Source organism: Salvelinus fontinalis, chromosome 1 (genome assembly GCF_029448725.1).
Source record: "Salvelinus fontinalis isolate EN_2023a chromosome 1, ASM2944872v1, whole genome shotgun sequence".
NCBI classification, from domain to species: domain Eukaryota; kingdom Metazoa; phylum Chordata; class Actinopteri; order Salmoniformes; family Salmonidae; genus Salvelinus; species Salvelinus fontinalis.
In genome coordinates, this window is record NC_074665.1 from 27,939,219 (window position 1) to 27,960,030 (window position 20,812).

At 47.6% G+C, this 20,812-nt stretch overlaps 1 protein-coding gene across 1 annotated transcript in view; it reads left to right on the forward strand.

The window, feature by feature from the left end:
- LOC129851803 (inactive ubiquitin carboxyl-terminal hydrolase 54-like) overlaps positions 1–20,535 on the forward strand; it is an 85,286-nt gene extending 64,751 nt beyond the window's left edge. The window contains exons 9-21 of the mRNA XM_055918225.1: positions 411–579; positions 852–1,031; positions 2,024–2,200; positions 2,676–3,270; positions 3,414–3,547; positions 5,159–5,320; positions 5,943–6,062; positions 8,088–8,295; positions 9,262–10,241; positions 10,382–10,503; positions 15,703–15,834; positions 16,705–16,936; positions 17,273–20,535. Of these exons, the coding sequence (XP_055774200.1) occupies positions 411–579; positions 852–1,031; positions 2,024–2,200; positions 2,676–3,270; positions 3,414–3,547; positions 5,159–5,320; positions 5,943–6,062; positions 8,088–8,295; positions 9,262–10,241; positions 10,382–10,503; positions 15,703–15,834; positions 16,705–16,936; positions 17,273–17,904 (3,843 nt within the window). The 3' untranslated portion in view covers positions 17,905–20,535. The remainder of the gene's footprint in view (positions 1–410; positions 580–851; positions 1,032–2,023; positions 2,201–2,675; positions 3,271–3,413; positions 3,548–5,158; positions 5,321–5,942; positions 6,063–8,087; positions 8,296–9,261; positions 10,242–10,381; positions 10,504–15,702; positions 15,835–16,704; positions 16,937–17,272) is intronic.
- Positions 20,536–20,812: the final 277 nt, after the last annotated feature.

Sequence of the window (20,812 nt, forward strand, 5' to 3'; positions counted from 1 at the left end):
CTCATACGCACACACATACACACACACACACACTTGGCTGATACGATAGCGCTATCGGGACTTCCTGTCACAGATTCCTGTGCTGAACGAGGGCAGAGCGTTCGTTGTGCATTCGGGAAAACCAGGTTGGGGTAAGAGGGGTTGGAAAATGGCCCCTCTGGCGCTTAAAGAGTCAGTTAATGTTAGCAGTAGCTATTGTACTTGTACTGTAACTGTGGACTTGACTAACACTCATTCTTTTGGGAGCTCACTCGCTTCGCTCTGTGTCTACTTTTCTGGGTGTCTGTCTTTTCTAATCTTTCCGAACAGTTTGAGGTTTCACTTCAGGGATGGGCCTGAATGCTCAGGTCTAACCACTTGTTTTGAGTTCCCTGGAAAGCCGTGACATAGTTTATTCTCTTCCCGGGCAGATCGGGCCCAAGTGGAAGGACGTGGTGTCTCGGTGCATCAAGGGCCACTACCAGCCCCTGCTACTGCTCTACGCTGACCCCCGGGGGACGCCCGTGTCAGTGCAGGACCTGCCCTCCCGCCTTGACCTGCACCACTTCAACAGGTCATACTACGACAGTGAGGACTCGGGTAGGAGACGCCTCGCGTCACACGAGATCACTTGCTACACGCACAGAATGGCTGTTGCATTACCACACCTGTGTTCAAATAGTATTTGCTTCCTTCTTCTTTCAAATGGAACTAGTAGTTAAAGTAAAACAAATGCAATTTATACACCACGTGTTTCTCCTTCTTGAAGCGGTTGTTTCCTGCTCACTGTACTGTGCTGATTAAGTCCTGGCTCGTGTGTCCTCGTTGTTATCTCTGATGGCTGTCTGTGTCTGTTCCGCTGTTGTCTACAGGCCGCGAGCCGTCCATCTCCAGTGACACGCGCACCGACTCGTCGACAGACAGTTACTCCTACAAGCACTCCCACTCCCACCATGAGTCCATGGCCAGCTACTTCTCCTCTGATTCCCAGGGAACCGTCATATGTAACCCAGACAACGACTCAGCCTCCCGCAGCAGCCTGGAGACCACAGGTAGTAGGAGGAGGAGTTCAGGAATAGCATGCACACACACAGACAGGGTAGATATATATGCACACACACAGACAGGGTAGATATATATGCACACACACACAGACAGGGTAGATATATATGCACACACACAGACAGGGTAGATATATATGCACACACACACAGACAGGGTAGATATATATGCACACACACAGACAGGGTAGATATATATGCACACACACAGACAGGGTAGATATATATGCACACACACAGACAGGGTAGATATATATGCACACACACACAGACAGGGTAGATATATATGCACACACACAGACAGGGTAGATATATATGCACACACACAGACAGGGTAGATATATATGCACACACACAAACAGGGTAGATATATATGCACACACACAGACAGGGTAGATATATATGCACACACACAGACAGGGTAGATATATATGCACACACAAACATAAATATGGTCTGAAGCTCACTCAAACACACAAGTATGCACAGACACACACAGTCGCATACATGCACGCAGACACATGCTTGCACGCATACACACATGCTGACACACACACACACACACAGAGTATACTCCCCGGCCTATGCACCAGAGGCTGGTGGGAGGAGCTGTAGGAGGATGGGCTCATTGTAAAGACTGGAGTGCTAGATTGGAATGGTATCAAACACATGGAAACCACGTTCCATTGAATCCAATCCAGCCATTACAATGAGCCCTATAGCTCTTCCCACCAGCCTCCTCTTATATACACAGACTAAACTGTGTACTTATTCATGCTTTTACCTTGCATGTATGCACACGTGCAACTACTTAGGTTTAAGCATGTAATGCTCACCCAAACATACTCAATACATATTTGTATGTACTGTACAGAGGATTAAAGCCACAGCCATTACCCAATCATGTTCGTCATGGATTATGTGTCATCATTTCTCGCATGTCGTAACCATGTAAACGGTCATAAAAAAATCTCCTCCCTAAGGCCAAGTGACGGACAGTGGGCCAGTGCAGTGCCACTCTCTGAGGAAAGGCGGAACAGTGGACAGGAAGGGCGGGGCCAGTGACAGGAAGCGGAGCTCTAGTCGTCCGAGGCGACTTGAGGAGAGGAGCCGGGGCTCTAAGACTGACGAAGCCTCGTCGGCAGGTTACCACAGCGAGGGTACGAAGGAACCAATCACACGGCAGAGCCAAGAGACTAGGGACCAATCACACGGCAGAGCCAGGGGACAAGTGATCTATGACAGAAGAGCATGATGACTCAGGAGACTATACTGTATCTAGCAGCTTAGAGCTCATCAGAATCAGTGCCTCTAGTCTTTCGCAGGTAGTTCATAGTATTTGGGTTTTACATATTTAACAAGAAGATCAGGTACAGGTACAGGAGGAGGGTATCTTGTAGTATACTGTAATCTGTGTGTCTTTACCATTTTTCTCTTGTCCTGTCCAGTTAGCCGTTATCACCAAAGTTGTCACTCGCGTTGCACTTTCATCCTATTATTTTCTTGCTTTTTCCACCCCTCCCCATCAACACATGACATCACACCACTAATGTATTTATCTCCCACTCTCTATCTGTCTCCCTCCCTCCCTCCATCTCACTCCTCTTCTCTCTCCTGTCTCCCTGGCTTCTATAGGGGAGACTCTGAAGGAGCAACAAGCACCTCGCACCGCACCCAAGTCCTCCTCCTCCAGTCGACTGAGGGATTTCAAGGAGACCATGAGCAACATCATCCACAGTCGCCCCCTCTCCGCCTCCTCCTCGGGCTCCGGGGCCCTTGGGGGTCTAGGGGCCGAGTCAGGGGCCACCACCAAGGCCAGAGACTGGGAGGCCGACAGCACCAGCAGTGAGTCCAAGTCCAGCTCCTCCGGGGGACGATACAGACCGGCCTGGAGGCCCCGGAGAGAGGCCCTCAATATAGACAGTATCTTCAGTAGGGAGAGACGTAGACAGGCTGGGTATAGTCCCCTAGGGGCCACTCTGCCTGAAGACAGTGGGGCCCCAGCCGAGGGCCCCACGGGGTCAGTCACTGGACAAGGACAGGGGCCCTTTGGTAATATGGCCTCCTCCTGGACCCTGCCAACAACCAGGGGCCATAACATGGAGCAGCAGCCCCCCAGGCTCATCCAGAGGATGGAGAGTGGCTATGAGAGCAGCGAGAGGAACAGTAACAGTCCTGTTAGCCTGGACATGCCTCTCAGCGAGGGACCCAATGCTGCTAATACACATAGGTACAGTAGAGCATATACAAACTGCTAGGAAAGGTTCTAGATGATAGTAACTCACGTATCGGAAAAGGCTAGACTCACAAATACTGATAGCTACACGATGAACTGTGTATTGTATGACTGACTTCTCTGTCTGTCTCTCTCAGGGACACCGGTCTGAAGAAGCCTTCCAGCTCCAGCTCAGGTCCATCATGGCGCACCGTGCCCAAGTCTAAGAGCAGCAGTGCTCTCCTGCAGGACGTCAAGGCTTCATGCAGGGGCAACAGCCACACAAGCCTGGGTAGGTCTGAGTCCGTCTGTGAGTGCGTTTCCCACAATGTGTGTCTTTTTAGGTGGAGTTGTGTCTGTTTTGGGGTGTGTACAGTGCATTCGGAAAGTATTCAGACTTCTCTTTTTCCACGTTTGATACAGCCTCATTCTAAAATGGATTAAATTATTTTATCCCCACATCAATCTACACACAATACTCCATAATGACAAAGCGAAACAGGTTTTTAGAAATGTTTGCTCATTTATTACAAATATAAAACAGAAATACCTTATTTACATAAGTTTTCAGACCTTTTGCTATGAGACTCGAAATTGAGCTCAGGTGTATCCTGTTTCCATTGATCATCCTCGAGATGTTTCAACGTCTTGATTGGAGTCCACCTGTGGTAAATTCAATTGATTGGACATGATTTGGAAAGGCACACACCTGTCTGTATAGACAATGTCCCACAGTTGACAGTCCATGTCAGAGGATAAACCAAGCCATGAGCTCTGACAGAGCTCCAGAGTTTCTCTGTGGAGATGGGAGAACCTTCCAGAAGTACAACCATCCCTGCAGCAATCCACCAATCAGTCCTTTATGGTAGAGTGGCCAGACGTAAGCCACTCCTCAGTAAAAGGCACATGACAGCCTACTTGGAGTTTGCCAAAAGGCACCTAAAGGGCTCAGACCATGAGAAACAAGATTCTCTGGTCTGGTGAAATCAAGATGGAACTCTTTGGTCTGAATGCCTAGCATCACGTCTGGAGGAAACCTGGCACAATCCCTACGGTGAAGCATGGTGGTGGCAGCATTATGCTGTGGGGATGTTTTTCAGCTGCAGGGACTGGGAGACTAGTCAGGATCAAGGGAAAGAAGAACAGAGTAAAGTACAGAGAGAATTTTGATGAAAACCTGCTCCAGAGCACTCAGGACCTCAGACTGGGGCGAAGGTCCACCTTCCAACAGGACAACGACCCTAAGCACACAGCCAAGACAACGCCGGAGTGGCTTCGGGACAAGTCTCTGAATGTCCTTGAGTGGCCCAGCCAGAGCCTGGACTTGAACCCGGTTCGAATATCTCTGGAGAGACCTGACAATAGCTGTGCAGAGACGCTCCCCATCCAACCTGACAGAGCTTGAGAGGATCTGCAGAGAAACTCCCCAAATACAGGTGTGCCAAGCTTGTAGCGTCATACGTAAGAAGACTCGAGGCTGTAATCGCTGCCAAAGGTGCTTCAACAAAGTACTGAGTAATTGTAATATGTAAGATTTCTGTGTTTTTTATTAAATTTGTCAATTACTAAAAACCTGTTATTGCTTTGTCATTATGGGGTATTGTGTGTTGATTGATGTGGGGGGGGGAACATTTAATCCATTTTAGAATAAGGCTGTAACGTAACAAAATGTGGAAAAGTCAAGGGGCCTGAATTCTTTCCGAATGCACTGTATATTCATTAAGAACTCTGAGCAGATGGTTTATGTTAATTCATCTCTGTATCTCTGTGTGCTCAAAGTGTGATGAAGTGTACACACTGTCACTCCTCACACCTCTTCCCCCTGCCTTGTCTTGTCATGCTATTGAACAGGGACCATTATAGAAAGCTACGATATTAACGTGTGTGTGTGTGTGTCGCACAGCGGGAGAAGGCCGCAGCGAACTGGACGAGCTGCAGGAGGAGGTGGCCAGGCGAGCGAGGGAGCAGGAGTTACAGAGGAGGAAGGAGAAGGAAAAGGAGGCCGCCTTGGGGTTCAACCCCAGACCCAGCAAGTTCATGGACCTGGACGAGCTACAGAACCAGGGTAAGGCCCCAGACCCAGCCTGGTTGCTCAGCTAAAGGAGTTCCACTCTGAAGCCCATGAGTAACAGGTTTAGTGACCCTAGTACAGCATGTGGAAATCAGAAGAGAACAGAGAGCTGCATCAGTTGTTCCCCCGGAGGCAGCCCTGCCCCACACCGCCTGGGTTTGGCTGTGTGTCTCTTTATGGAGCAGGTGTCTGAGTGCTTCATGTCGAAAGCACCCTGAGTGGGCTGAAAAATGGGACTGCTGTTGTCTAACAAAAAAGAGCATTGTTCCCCCCCCCCCCACCCACACAATTGGAAGTTTCCTCATTCAGATGGTTAGAATGTGTGGCCGGCCAGTGGCCCAGTCACAGCGTAGAAGGGCTAAAAAGCGCGTTTGAATGTTCGCTGCGTTTTGTAGTGGAGAGAAATCGGATTGAACTAGTGGGGCTTGTAGCAGTATACACGGATTTAGGTCAGGCGATCCTGAAGTGAACAATACGTCCTCCATCTTCAAAGTGTTGCAAAGTCATATCATTAACTGAACCCACCCCAAGGTGTGCCTTTTTTTGTTTAAAATATCTTTCTGGGTGTGTTTAAAGAGCTTTGCTTTTGGTGTGTGTGCATATCTGTGTTTCTTAGGCAAAGGGGACGGCTATGAACGGTGCGTGTCGGACGCTGAGCTACTGCTAGACCAGTCTCTGCGACTGGAGCAGGCTGGCGAGGTGGCCGCCGCTCTGTCTGTGGTTAATGAAGCTGTATGTAAGTAGACCTGACCTGCTTCCCTGTGCCTGCTGCCAGCCCAGTCGACCCGCTAGAACACCATACCACCACCTACCTACCTACCTATCTACCTACCTGTGTGTCTGTCCATGTGTGTCTCTGTTGGTTTCACCTGTAGTCCTTACCACTATTGCGCATAAGACAGCTATGCTGCAAGAAGGGTGTGGTCATTTGACCTTTGGTGTGGACTGGAGGGTCCTATATGACAAAGACCTACTTTCAGGCCACAGAGTCACTTGGTTTGAACCAGTCATCTGACTATCTATACCCAAAAGGTTAAAGATGACCTCCAGTGATTAAAAAAATAAAAAATAATTACTATTGAAAAGCGATATCCCAAGTATAAATACAGTAAAGTACACACACTAAAGGGTAGACACAACTGCAAAATTCAAGGAGTAGGGCATTCAAGGAGTTGGTCTGATGGGAAGTTGTGATTTCAACGGCCTCCCCCTTTGCTCGAGGAGCAATAGATAACAAAAGAGGGAATGCCCACTCCATCACTGGTGCTATGTCATAACCTACCTGGACCACCTATTGAGAGGTGCCTTTTGTTAAGTAAATCAGGTGTTAAATGAGACTGGAGTGCCACTTTATGGTATTGGCAGAATACTTGCTGCAATGCGCGTGCAACACAGTGCTCTATCGTCTCCTAGCGATAGTTTGTTGCAAAACCCTTTTAGTGCCCGCAACTATAGCTCTTGTTTTATCCAAATATCTTGACATTTGTGCTTTCTGTCCAGTCAGACTTACAATAAGAGTCCTGAACTTAAAATACCACCTAAGTCTTGAGTAATGACTAGGGGAAGAGACATATTGGTCTGTCTAAACACAAGTTCGGGGTGGCTGATAAGGTTCCAGCCCTCTGCCTACCAACCATCCCTGTCTGATGATAATGAAACGAGGCGAGTCGCCAGGATATTTTCCCATCACCGTGGTTATTAGCCTGCCTGGTAGCACAGAGAGGGAGGGGTCAGGGAATCCTGCCCTATGACAACCAAGTCTTCCCAAGGCTCATTTAGGACAATGTGGCCTGGGTCTGTTATGTCAACATGGCAGCGAGTCTGTTGTTAGTGTGGTCTCTCTGTCTGTGTGTGTCCTCGTTTCCTAATGTCTTTGTGTTTTGATGTGACTTTCACAGTTTCACTGTCTCTGTCGTCAGCGTCTTGAATGTGTGTTTGATACTCCTCACTCGTCCACTGAGGAATGCTCACACACACGCACACACACACACAGACACACACACACACACACACACACACACACACACACACACACTCACACACACACACACACACACACACACACACACACACACACACACACACACACAATTTCCCTTGTCAGGCACCCCACTATCCCCTCGTCTCACAAAGCCCATTCCCCAATTTAAGATCTACAGCAAGTCAAGTCGATTACTAAAAACGTCTGAACTAAAGATATTTCGCCCGCTAACCAAGACAAAGAGTTTGAAAAATAGCCGCTATTTTTCTCAGTTCAGCCGCCGTGATATGAGTCGAAATACCGAGGAACAGCCTTTATTTTCTTCTCAGTCTTCTTGGATATATTGCGCCAAGGGAGGGGATCAGCTTAAAACTATCAATTGAATTGTTTTGCCTTAACACAGTTCACTTTGATTTGATTAATTTAACGTTATTCTATATGATTTAACCATTTGCCGTATAAACAGAATATTTTGTTAAGAGTCAGTGTGGATCTTCATTTCCCCAGGGTGTATCATCAGCCTGTGTCCATTTTAATTTACAACACACACACATCCATTTTACTCACCAAGCGTGGTGCCTGTTTGTGTCCTCCCCCACCCCAAAACCCATCCACACACCCCTCCCAAACCCACGTCATTATTTCAACAGTCTAATCCTATGATTTGATTTTGTGCCAAGTGTTTTTGCATGCATCCCCATAACGCAGCTCTTTATTTTCTGCGTTTTTCTATATTTTTTTCTTTTCTGCTTTCCTTCCCCTTTTTTTTTCGCACTGTAGCTAAACTCAGGCTTCCCATGCATGAGGGTGGCGCTAACACCCATAGCAGGACAGTGGCTGAGGCCCGGCTGCAAAAGTGCATGAGGAGAGCGCGGGGCCTGCAGCAGCGCATGCAACAGCAGCAGCAGGAAGACAGACCCCAGCAACAGGATCAGGAGCAGACAGAGAAGCAGGATCAACCCTGTCCCTCTCCCCAGGGGCCCCCCAGGTACCAGCACTGTTTCCTGTCTGTGTCCTGTGACTCCCATCCCCCACCTGACCTCACCTGTTCAGCCCACACCCGTGGCTGAGCTCCTCATGTGACTCTGGAAGGAGTGGAACAAGGGATCACACAGTCCTGGTTTATTCTTTAACATGCAAAATGTTTTGCAGGTAGAATAGGAAAGACACCATTGATTTGTATGTAGAAGGTGTGTTCAATGTGCATACGAACAAAGGGAGAAATGCTGTTATATTTTCTTTAACCTAGGTTCTTTACAGTAGGTCTATGTGTGCTAATCTGATTCCAAATCTAACCATTAATACAGCATAATTTATTCCTAACACACAATTTTACCCTTGTGTTTTAAGGTTTTCAAATATTTGCTCATGCCATCTCTTATTCAGTGTAGCTAGTGCTGCTGTGTTGTTTGGAGGGTTGTGTGTGGGTGTTTACTCTTTAGTTATTGTGGAGGTTGCTGTGAGTCCAGGTCCTAGGGGGTCCACAGACACGAGTGCCTCTTCCAGGGGTCCGGTTCTGAGCCACCCCCGCCATCCCCGTGGCTCACCTGTGCCAAAGCTCTAAAATGTCCATCTGTTACAGAAACATCACACACACACACACACACACACAGTTAACTCGCACGCATGCACAGTCAACTCACATACCCGCACACACGGACTCCCATGGACACACTGACATCACACACAAACACACACACACACACACACACACACACACACACACACACACACACACACACACACACACACACACACACACACACACACACACACACACACACACTAACATTTTAGACCTGGAACATGTGTATAGTATACAAAGTAATATTTAGTAATGTATAGTAAACAATACAAAATCCTCCTCTGTTTCAGAGCAAAGACATGCGAGAGATGCCTCGCCATCATTCACTAACCAGCCCATAACATGAGCCTCTTTCCTCCTCATTCCTAGTGAACAGCCTGTCCCAATCCAAATACTGTTGACAGACGCCCAGGAGGACCAACCACAAGCAGTCCCGGAAGCCGTCAGAAACACGCCTTCTCCTCTCTACGTTAAGCCCCTCCCCTCCAGCACAAACTCACTCCCTGAGCCCCTGAGCCACCCCCCTGTCGCTATGCCCCCGAGCCCTCACACAGGGTCACCCATGGGGGGGTTCATAGCGGAGGCGTGGGGGCGCCGGGAAGGACTGGAGATGTCAGGCGTGCTAGATAACTCCTGTACTCATGTGAGACCCCTCCACAAGCACGCTGCCGTGTCCCTGCCTGCCCTGTGTGTGAATGGCCGGGACGAGAGCTTTACTGAGGGAGGCCATGACCAGACCCCAGCCCTGCCCAACCACCAGCCAGCTGCACCCTCACACTGGAACAGTAACCCCCCAGCCCCGACTCTGCCCACCCCACGCCCGCACTCCAGGACACCCTCTCCAGTCAGCCACACCTCAGAGGAAAGGGGCGACGCCAACATGGAGGATGCCTATTCCAGACGGCCAGCCCTGGGCCCCTCTCAGCCTCCTCCAGACCATCAGAACCACAGCTCCCCTGTCCCCATCTCCTCCAACACCTCCAGGCTCGGCCCTCCTCCTCCCCCTCCCACCCGTAACTGGTCCGGCTGGAGCCTGGACCAGCCGGCCGCCTTCGACTCCCCCTTCTACGCCCCTCCTACAGACTCCCACTGCTCTCCATCCACCCCCATCAGACCAGGGCGGATCCCTTCCCCAGTGTCTGGCAACTACATGCCAGGTGCCGCCATGCCAGTGGAGCGCTGGGCAGAGAACGTGACCCGCTACTACAACTCCCAAGCTGCCCCTGTGGTTGGGTCGCCCTGTGAGGAGCTGTCGGAGCTAGACTCTCTGTACCAGGCGAGCCTTCAGGCCACCAGCCTGCACCGGGCCCCACGCGGAGTCAGCCCCCAGCCCACTGCCAACAAGCAACGTAAGTATACTCACTGACCAGTGATGTATGGTACAACTGTAAAAATTAAAAATTAAAAAGGTAGATATGATGAGGGATAAAAATGTAAGTGAGTTCGAGCTATCCACAACTAATACTGTGTCTCTGTGTTGTATCTGCAGCGGCTAGGAAGCTGTTGTCTGGGCTGGCTGCACCTGGCCGCTCCAAGACTCCCACAGCCGAGTTAGAGAGATATGCTTACAGAACGCCAGGCTACACCAGCAGCCCCACACAACACAACAAGGTTGGCATCCACAGGGTGTTTGCGTGCGTGTGTGCGTGCGTTCATTGTCCTACATGTGGCTGATTGTGAATTTCAGGGCTGTGTGTGGTGATGCATGGTCAAAGCTGTGTGTGTTGAGGCTGCTTGGTGATTTGGTGCGGATGTGTGAAGGTTGTATCTGAGTGACGTGTGTGTGTGTGTGTGGGCGGACTGGCATGTGTTTGCGTCAGTCCCTGTGTCTGTACATGCATGTTTTTATGCAGGGCTTGACATTCAGGTAAATTTGCCAGTGGCACACCGGGTCAGAGGCTTTTCAAAGTTACTGGCTGTAACATTGTAACCACCTGGCCAATATTGTATTGGTGTGGTGGTGCAGCAGAACAAACACGCATATTCATAACTGTTTTGATTGGATGCTGGGCTTTGATCATCATTGAATGGAGCTCAGACTGCAGTCTTGTTTTGTCAGAGGATGACCCGGACTCAACATGATGCCCTGTGATAACTGAAGAAAAGACAATGGCACAACATTTTGTTAAAAGGAATCATTTCATGAAAAGCATGTCGTTGTGTGAATTTGATAGCCCCCCCCCCCCCCATGCTTCATTTCCTCCCCCCATTCGTCTTAAACTCCTCAAGCTCTCTCTCCAGAGCCTCTTCTGTTGCCTGGTTCTGTCTTCATCCCCAAGCAGTGAACCCTGGGCGTCTATCTGGCAGACCCAGACCCCCACCACCTCAGAACAGTGTAAATAGTGTGGGTGCAATTTGATTAATTGTTCTGCAGTCTTATGGCTTGGGGGTAGAAGCTGTTGAGGAGCCTTTTGGACCTAGACTTGGTGCTTTGGTACCGCTTGCCGCATGGTAGCAGAGAGAACAGTCTATGACAATTTTTGGGGCCTTCCTCTGAGACTAGTATATAGGTCCTGAATGGCAGGAAGCTTGGCCCCAGTGATTTACTGGGCTGTACGCACTACCCTCTGTAGCGCCTTACGGTCGGATGCCGAGCAGTTGCCATACCAGGCGGTGATGCAACCGGTCAAGATGCTCTCCATCTGGTGACCCATGCCAAATTTTTTCAGTCTCATGAGGGGGAAAAGACGTTGTCGTGCCTACTTCACGACTTTCTTGGTGTGTTTGGACCATGATAGTTTGTTGTGATGTGGACACCAAGGAACTTGAAACACTCGGCCCACACCCAGCCCCGTCCATATGAATTGGGGCATGTTTGGCACTCCTTTTCCTGTAGTACACGATCATCTCCTTTCTCTTGCTCATGTTGAGGGATAGGTTATTGTCCTGGCACCACACTGCCAGGTCTCTGACCTCCTCCCTATAGGCTGTCTCATCGTTGTCGGTGATCAGGCCTACCACCGTTGTGTCGTCAGCAAACTTTATGGAGTCGTGCTTGGCCAAGCAGCCGTGGGTGAACAGGGAGTAAAGGAGGGGAATAAGCACGTACCCTTGAGGGGCCCCCGTGTTGAGGATCAGCATTGCAGATGTGTTGTTGCCTACCCTAAACACATGGGGGCGGCCCGTCAGGAATTCCAGGATTCAGTTGCAGAGGGAGGTGTTTAGACCCAGGGTCCTTAGCTTAGTGATGAGCTTAATGGGCACTATGGTGTTGAACACTGAGCTGTAGTCAATGAACAGCATTCTCACATAGGTGTTCCTTTCGTCCAGGTGGGAAGGGGCAGTGTGGAGTGCGATTGAGATTGCGTCATCTGTGGATCTGTTGGGGCGGTATGCGAATTGGAGTGGGTCAAGGGTGTCCGGGATGATGTTGATATACACCATCATAAATAGTGTACAGTGCCTTCGGAAAGCGTTCAGACCCCTTGACTTTTTCCACATTTTATTACGTTACAGCCTTCTTCTAAAATTGATTCACTTGTTTTTTCCCTCATCAATCTACACACAATACCCCATAATGACAAACCAAAAACAGGTTTACATTTTTTTTGTTGCTACAACTATTTATTTAGAACCACAGATGGACAAAATGGGAGTTAACGTTAACTGGGGAAAATCTACAATTTCAGAAGATTGGTGCTTTGAATCCTGCGTCGTTAATGCCGTTGCCTGGGGAGGGTGAATCACATACATGTGACCCAGATCAGATTACTCCAAAACCGAGGCCTGGTTTGCAAGAGACAGCATTGGAATCGGGAAAAGTATTATATACAGATGGCTCTAGTTACATGACCACAGAAGGGAAGAGAGTAATGGGGTACGCTGTGTGTGATGACAGAGGAATAGTGAAGGCTGGCCCACTGCCAGCCTCGGTGTCAGCCCAGGGGGCGGAGTTGCATTGGCTGAGGCTTGTAGGTTGTCGGAAGGGGAGAATGTAACAATATACACTGATTCTCGGTATGCATTTGGAGAAATTCATGATTTCGGTACATTGTGGTCACAATTGGGCCTGTTAACAGCGACAGGAACACCAATAAAAAATGGTCTGCCTCAACTATTCCAGCATAATTTCAACTTCAACATTTCAACATCATCAAATCACCTCTGCTTAGTCTATTACAGTGACAACTAAAAGATACCAAAAACAATTTAGTACAATCAACGTAAGCTAAATATGATGTGGCTGTCCATGCTTCTGATTTGTGTGTGTGTGTGTGTGCACATTTGTGCAAGTAGAAAATTATGTTGACTCACCCTACTTGTAGAGAAACGCCAATGCCATCCTCCTCTCTTTCATGTTGAAGAAACGGTCGATCACTGTGTCATACAGTACACGTTTTATTTTTTGTTGTCCTAGGCTACCTGGCTAAAATGCTTGCTCGCTAGCCTAACTTCCATTCATGGGCAACGTTAGCTAGTTAACGTTAGCATTCTACATATTGAACTTCCCTCCTCTCAGACCAGGGGCACAGCAATGTATTAATTAATGGAGAATTAATGTATTACAGAGAATTAAATAAAACCACAAGTCCAAATCCCTATCTCCATCCATGGCTAATTTAGGAAAGGGACAACTTTAGCTAGCTAGCTAGCTAGACACCGGAGAACAACAACACAACGAGATGCAACAATTCAAGTTGTTTCTGTCAATGACGTATGCTCTCAATGCGATATTATAGGAGTGACGTCAAAATCCAAGCTGGCTTCCCGTGACACTTTTTTTTGGTGCGTCAGGACCATTTAGTTGAGCTTGCTCAGTTTAGCTCAACGCTGATTGGCAAATTTGGTCTACTTTTTTATCAAGGGAGGCCAAATGCTCGCTGGTTTCCCTTGCATTCCTTTCAATGCTACGGGCGACAACAATGTCATACTCGTTTGGACCAGACAGCATCAGATAGATGGCCTACACATAGAAAGACAGAGGGGCGCTGTTTCACTCGCTTGGATGCTTTCTCCGGTGAGATACATTCAGCCTCTTGCGAATTGAAGGAAAATGATGAAACACAGAAAGACAAAATATAAATTACACGCCACCGATAACACAACAGTTTTTGTGACAAAACCATCAGTAGCTTAGAAAATGTGATGGAAACCCATTTAAGTTGTATTTTTCATTCAGTACATAGAAATTTTAACGCAAAAGTTATTTTGATGTGCACTACATCATTACGCACAGAATTTTATCCACAATAAGTCATTTTGATCAAAACATCTCTGGTTGGAAAATGTGGATATTGTTTTAAGCAGATGAAAATCTGTCTCAAATTGTATGGAAACCTAGCTAGTGGTGTGTTTCCAACAAATGGACAAAAATCAGTGCGTGATCGTGCACACAAATTGTACTTTTTCGCGCACGTTTTCATGTACCAAATAAAAATCTGAAATGAATTGTTTCCATCGCATTTTCAACTCTACCAAGCATCAGTCATCATGTTTCCAGAATAAGACCCTCGATAGTTATTGGAAAGGAGCACCATGTGAAGTTCATCATAATTGATTTAATCTGTAGCCTAATAAAGTGCATGGTTTCCCAAGTCATAGTGGAAGGACCACACACCATATCATCGCGTGACTCCAAGTTTATGTCGATAAGATGGTTAGGCCTATTATATAAATATTTGCACATAAAGGCATTCCCATTGCCATTTTTCGCATAAATTATTTTTATTGCACATAAAAAAAGGTCCCGTCATGCCGAACAAACAAATTATCATTACTTCCTGTTTCCATTACAGCTGTCGTAAATATGGTATGACTTTACACTCATAAAAACTGTGGATGGAAACGTGGTTAGAGGCTGAAATTTCCTCACTCTTTTTTGCTCCCTGTCATTTTCCTTTTAGCTCATCCTCCATCGTCCTGCTTTTCTCTTTTTTACCAGGCGGTTGGCACGGATAAGAAACATTGTTTTGTTCTCTCTATTCGTTCTCCCTCTCTATTTTCTACTATGATACACTAATTATTTAATGTTCGCCTAGTTTGTGCGCTTACATTTTGTTCAATGTCATCTGACAAGCTGACAAACCCTTAACCCTTACCCTGACCATGACCCACATCATAACCCTAACTTTAACCCTTACCTTCACCATTCGGGCAGGATCCCGTATAGCACGGACCATGATTGGCACGCTATGATTCGGATCCTGACTGGACTGAATCCCACATCTATTTCTTAATGGGCTATTTATCGGATATGTAGGCTATTTGACACAAATTTGAATGTTTTGAACTCACACCTATATTTTATTTATTTATGCCTAATACACTTTTATTTCTTCCTGTATTTAGCCAACAAGTGAGCTGTGTAAATACTTGTCATGCCATGACAAGCAGCTCCATAGTGTAGGCCTAGGCCTACGTAAACCTTCCTTTGCTAATAGTGACATCTCTGTGTAGGATGCCTTATATTATCAAAGACTGAAAAGCAGGTTAAGGACTGAATTGACGGGCTTCCTGCCTCTGCTGAAATTGGTCTGGCGCGAGTAGCCTGGACGTAGCCTAGGTCACTCGAGACGGAGAGGGAGAGTTTGACATTCATGCTTGGAAACCGAATGCTGATTGAAAGCAAGTGTGGAGTGTCTGACGCCGGGAAGATGATCAAGGATGAAATATAACTATACAATATCATTTGTCCGTTTTGGAGTTTGAAAATGTACTGGCCCAAGCGGGCCATATGAAAGCTTGACTAACTGGCCCGGTGAGCTCGGCAGAAGATGCCAGGCCAGCGGGCAGCCCTGAATGTTGAGCCCTGTTGTGCATGCGTGTGTGTAGGAGTGTGTTTCACACAATGTGTTTGTTGTGTCCCTGTAGCCTGGGTCATGTGAGCGACCACTGGGAGATGACAAGAACTACAGTGCTGAGAACCTCCGCCGCATTGCCCGCAGTCTGAGTGGCACCGTCATAGGGGGCCGACCCGAACTCCTCGCCCCCTCCCGCAGCTTTGTGAGTTACACATACACACACTCTTTCTCTCTCTCTCTCTCACACACACACACACGCACGCACGCACGCACGCACGCACGCACGCACGCACGCACGCACGCACGCACGCACACACACACACACACACACACACACACACACACACACACACACACACACACACACACACACACAGTGTGCATATGTCACGCACACAAACACAGAGCCTCACACGTGAGCCTCAGTTCCTGACTAGGAAAGGCCACAGCTGTCAATCCCACTCAGTGCTGTCTGCGTTACCTTGGGTGAGCACATCATTACATCATCATGTCATGTACCATCAATGTACCTCATCATCATCATCACACCTCCCTCCCAGTGAATGTGATGGTTTCATAATGTCATAATGCCATCTGGTGTTCACATAATGCAACTGCCATGTTGTGCTGTGATAGAGCCCCTAGTGGCGTGATCTTCACTCAGCAAAATGCTCCAAGCTGATTTTGTTCATTTAGTTAATCCAATCAGCTTTTAACCTTGTGTTCAGCTTACGTTCTTTGGCTGAAGAACAAAGAACAGCACTAGACATGGCACTGTTGCGTTATATGAATAGATGGTGAGGTTTGTACTGCCATTGAACTCCTGACTGTTGTTTTTGTGCTGTTTTCACGGAAGTGTGGGTCAGCGGTCCCTTGTCAACCCGTTTTAACTCATCTGTCTTCCTCTTATCCCCATCTCTTTCCTGCCTCACAACTGCTGGGTATTCTCACCTTGTGGTGGATTTCTCTCTCTCTCTCTCTCTCTCTCACTCTCTCTCTCTCTCACTCTCACTCTCACTCTCACTCTCACTCTCACTCTTACTCTCACTCTGGACTTTTACAAAATAAAAAGGAGCCCCCAGTTACCAGGATGCCAAAGCATGCGGAATCCCGAGTCCCCGCACGTCATCCTAGCACGTCCTCCCTGCACCCCCCTCCCTCCTCCACCCACCTCGCTCCACCCGAACCCCAACACCAATACCTCCACAGCAACCACCACCACTACAGCCCCCCAGCACTGCCCCAGCACCCCCCTCAGCAGGCAGCACGGCCCCCCTCCGCGGGGCCCTATCTGGGACGCTCAGGTAACCATCAGCCTCCTCGACCTCCACCACCTCCAGTCATCAGACCACAGCACCATGCTGGCCCTACCAGCCATGGGAAGTGGATCACATAACACTCACTTTGACTGTTATACCTCCCATTGTCTCTGTATGTCTGGTCATACTACCGGGTTTATGTGCCATTAACAATAATGAAGTATATTTGTTCTGCTAGGGTAGAACAGTAGAATATGGCACAAAACAATGCGACAGGGGATAGGAACACATTAGCAGAACTTTGATTGTCCAGTGAGTTTCTCGGTGTGCCTCTACTGTGGTAGTCCTCTGCTGTGTTCTAATGATTTTCTGCCCCCACAGGAGATCACCAGAAGGGAGACCAGTTTCTGGCTGTGTTTGACCGGGGTGAAGCTTTCTCCCGTGAAAACTACCACAGTGTTGCACTGAGCTACGGCACGCTGCCGCGGGCACCTCCCAGGGCACCTCCATCCTGGTCCTCCTCTCTCCCCCGGCCCAGGGAAGGACCCAACCCGGGCCCTGGGTACTACAGCCGCCCAGACATGGGCTATGCCACCCTCTCCCACCCCCGCCGCTCTGCTCCCCCTAGTGGCGCCATCAATGGCTACAGGCAGCCCCCTCAATCCAGCAGGATCAATGGAACCCTACCTTCCCGTCTACAACCACAACACCACCCAGCCCACCACCGGCTTTCCAGCGAGACCTCCAACCAGCCCCTCCGCCTGGACGTACCCCCGGATGATGACTGGAGGACCCCCGACTACAGGATGGTAGCACCGTCCATGCCCATGCGGCATGCCCACCCCCTCCATCAGCCCACCCAGAGGCATGACCACCCCCGTATGATGGCATCGTCCCGTGGCCCCGGTAGTGCCCAGCTCTGTTCCCTGTGCCAACAGCTGCCCACCGAGCCCTCCCGTCACTACTGCCAGTCCTGTGGGGTCTACATGGCCCGTTTCCGGCCTGTCAGCTGATCCAGCTCACCGTCACCTTGCAAACGGACCCAGTTTACTCCCAACACACACACACACTCTTTCTCTCTCTGTTCCCCATTGGGCTCTAGATGTCAGACTCTGCTGTTGTAGAATGCAGTTAAGGAGGCTCACAGCAATCTTGGGACACATTGTTCTAGCAGATTGTGGCCCTTTCGTTTCACATCAATTAATGTCTATAGTATAACCCCAGCCCCCATCCCACCCCAACCCTCTTTAACCAGACAGGCCAACCACTATATCTGGTCCTTAACCTGGTATATTTCTATAGAGTTTATATTTAGTCTTAATGGCTGCTCGTCATCTAAGGTTATTTAAAGAGGATGTGATCCAGCATTGGAAGGTCAGAGTCCAGGCTGGGTGGAAGTGGGGCTGTGTAGTGTCCACTGAGGTGGATGGCAAGAGGCACTCAATCAGTCAATTAAATGTATTTCTAAAGCCCTTTTTACACCAGCAGAGTGTCACAAAGTGCTTATACAGAAACCCAGCCTAAAACCCCAAAGAGAAAGCAATGCAGATGTAGAAGCACGTTGTGAAGAAGAAGAAAAAACTCCCTAGAAAGGTAGGAACCTAGGAAGAAAAATTAAGAGCAACCAGGCTCTGAGGGGTGGCCAGTCCTCTTCTGGCTGTGCCGGTGGAGATTATAAGAGTACACGGCCATTAAGGCACTGTGCTTCTGGGAGGTTAGGACACCCCATAAACACATCAGCGCCAACACAGCTGGAGTTTAGGGTTACACTGATGTTCCCAGGGGTCACAAATGAACCCATTGTTTGAGGAAGCCTGTTGCAGACGAAGAATGAAGATGGAAGTTGAGTTGCACGGTGGGGACGAGGGCAAGGCGGAGTGAGAGGTACAGTTGAAGTTGTACACGTTTTATTGTCAGTCATGAAAACACTGAACAGGTGTGAGACAGTGAAAGGGATGTGTCATAAGGCTGCGTTCTCACACCGACCCATCTCTGCCAACCCTCTCCTTAATGTATACCGACGCTATTTACTTACTGTATTACTATATTTATCATTTTTAGCGAGCTCTGGGTAAGTAGTGTGTAGATGATCAAACTAATCTACAGGCCTAACCTGTGTATACTCTGCCATAGACCTGCTGTACGTTGCATTCTCTCAACTAGCTAGCACTGTCTGGTGACTAGAGCCCTCTTGCAGAATGAGCCTGTGTGTGGGCTAAGGACCCTAGACGTTTCTCTCGGGGCTTTTCACAGCCCTGCAGCTATGCATGGTTCAGCAGATCTATGACTGAGGGAGTCCCTCGGAGCTTCGTGTACAATATATTAAGTATATATGAGATTTAGTGCAGTGAATTTACTTAACTGCGTTAACACAAGTTTAGTGCACTTCAGAAGTGTTAAGATAATTGTATCGGTTGCTGTTTTAATTTTACTGACATTTTTCCCGTTGTTACGGGAGACTCTCAATGTTAGCCTATTTTTGTACTTGTGTAGGTTAGATGCTGATCCTGAGTGCTAAGGAGGTACATTACCGAGGGTTACACTCTTAGAGAAAACGTAATGACAGTGTACACATCTGTATTTTAGGATACTTTAAAGAGAACAAAATAGGAACTGACTATAAAACTGTCAATTCAATGGCTTTTAACAAATCTTACTAGTTGAATCTTGATGCTAGAGCCATTTTTCGAGCCATTTTTCTTGCTCTTTAATTTTTGTGATGCGCGATCACTGGAGATGGTTAGTTTTAATGTTCCTAATTCAAATCTCAACCCAGACATGACTAAGATGCTGATTTAGAGCTCTGGAATACAACAAAAGCCAACTTTGCCTCGTTTTTTGAGGCAGATTTTAGATCTGATGGTGTAAACTTATGGATCATTAGAGTCCCAATTAGAGTGAAGTCGCTTTTTTTGACTTGTGAGGGAAAGAAAGCTACAGCCTTACAAAATACACTTAGGTTATCTACAATCTGAAATGAAGGAAATTACAAAATTATGTTTTGTCGCTATCTACGATGTTGCTGATTTGTTTTGGAATATTTTTACACTTATTTTTCTACACTGTAGATATGACTGACGGAATATGAAGAAAATGGAGCTTATGGAAGAAAGGTTTTGAGTGTCTTAAGATAAAACAACTGCTAAAATCGTATAGTTAATACAGAATTTAGGATGCACAACTGCTGTGCAATTCATCAGGTGTGAGTGGTGTCCTTCTTTAGGGAAAACAAGTCTCGGAAACTGAAATGTAACTCTGCACCGTTGCAGATGCTAAACTCTTAACCAAAGACTTTAGTGAGACTCATTTAAATGAAAAGGAATGACTCCTTCGTTTGTGTACATTAAGCAACACTTCCCCCTCGTGGATTGTCAGTAGAACAGAAGGTAACTGATGTGTCCATTTTATTTTTTTAACATGCTTATCAACAGATACTGCAAAAGCTGAACAGTGTAACTGTGTGTGCAGATAATGATAGCCTTCGACCTTACATTTTAAGACGATGGGTTTTCTTAGTAGTATAAAGGAAGGGTTGACCGATTTCCATTTTTGGACTTTGTTTGTAAATGCTGTGCTGGCAGATGGAACTTGTATTTTTGCAATAAAGTTGTTATAAATTGCTCCAAACAGGAGCACAGTATGAAGATTGTCTGTTTCTTTGTGACTTTGCTATGCTGCTCTAATCCCTTGCACTAAAAATGATCATTTAAGGCAGTTGTACGTTACAACTAGACCCAAGAGTTCTTCCCAGACAATCACTGACCATAAGTCAGTGTTAAAATATGTTCAGCTTCTGCTTGTGGCCAGTAAGGGTGATACGGAATGTACACCAACATCCTGCTTCCTCCCTTTGTAAAAAACCCTAAGGCGCTCCAATTTGAGAATTTTGGAAAAGGTCAATAGGAAGAAAAACTAACTTAG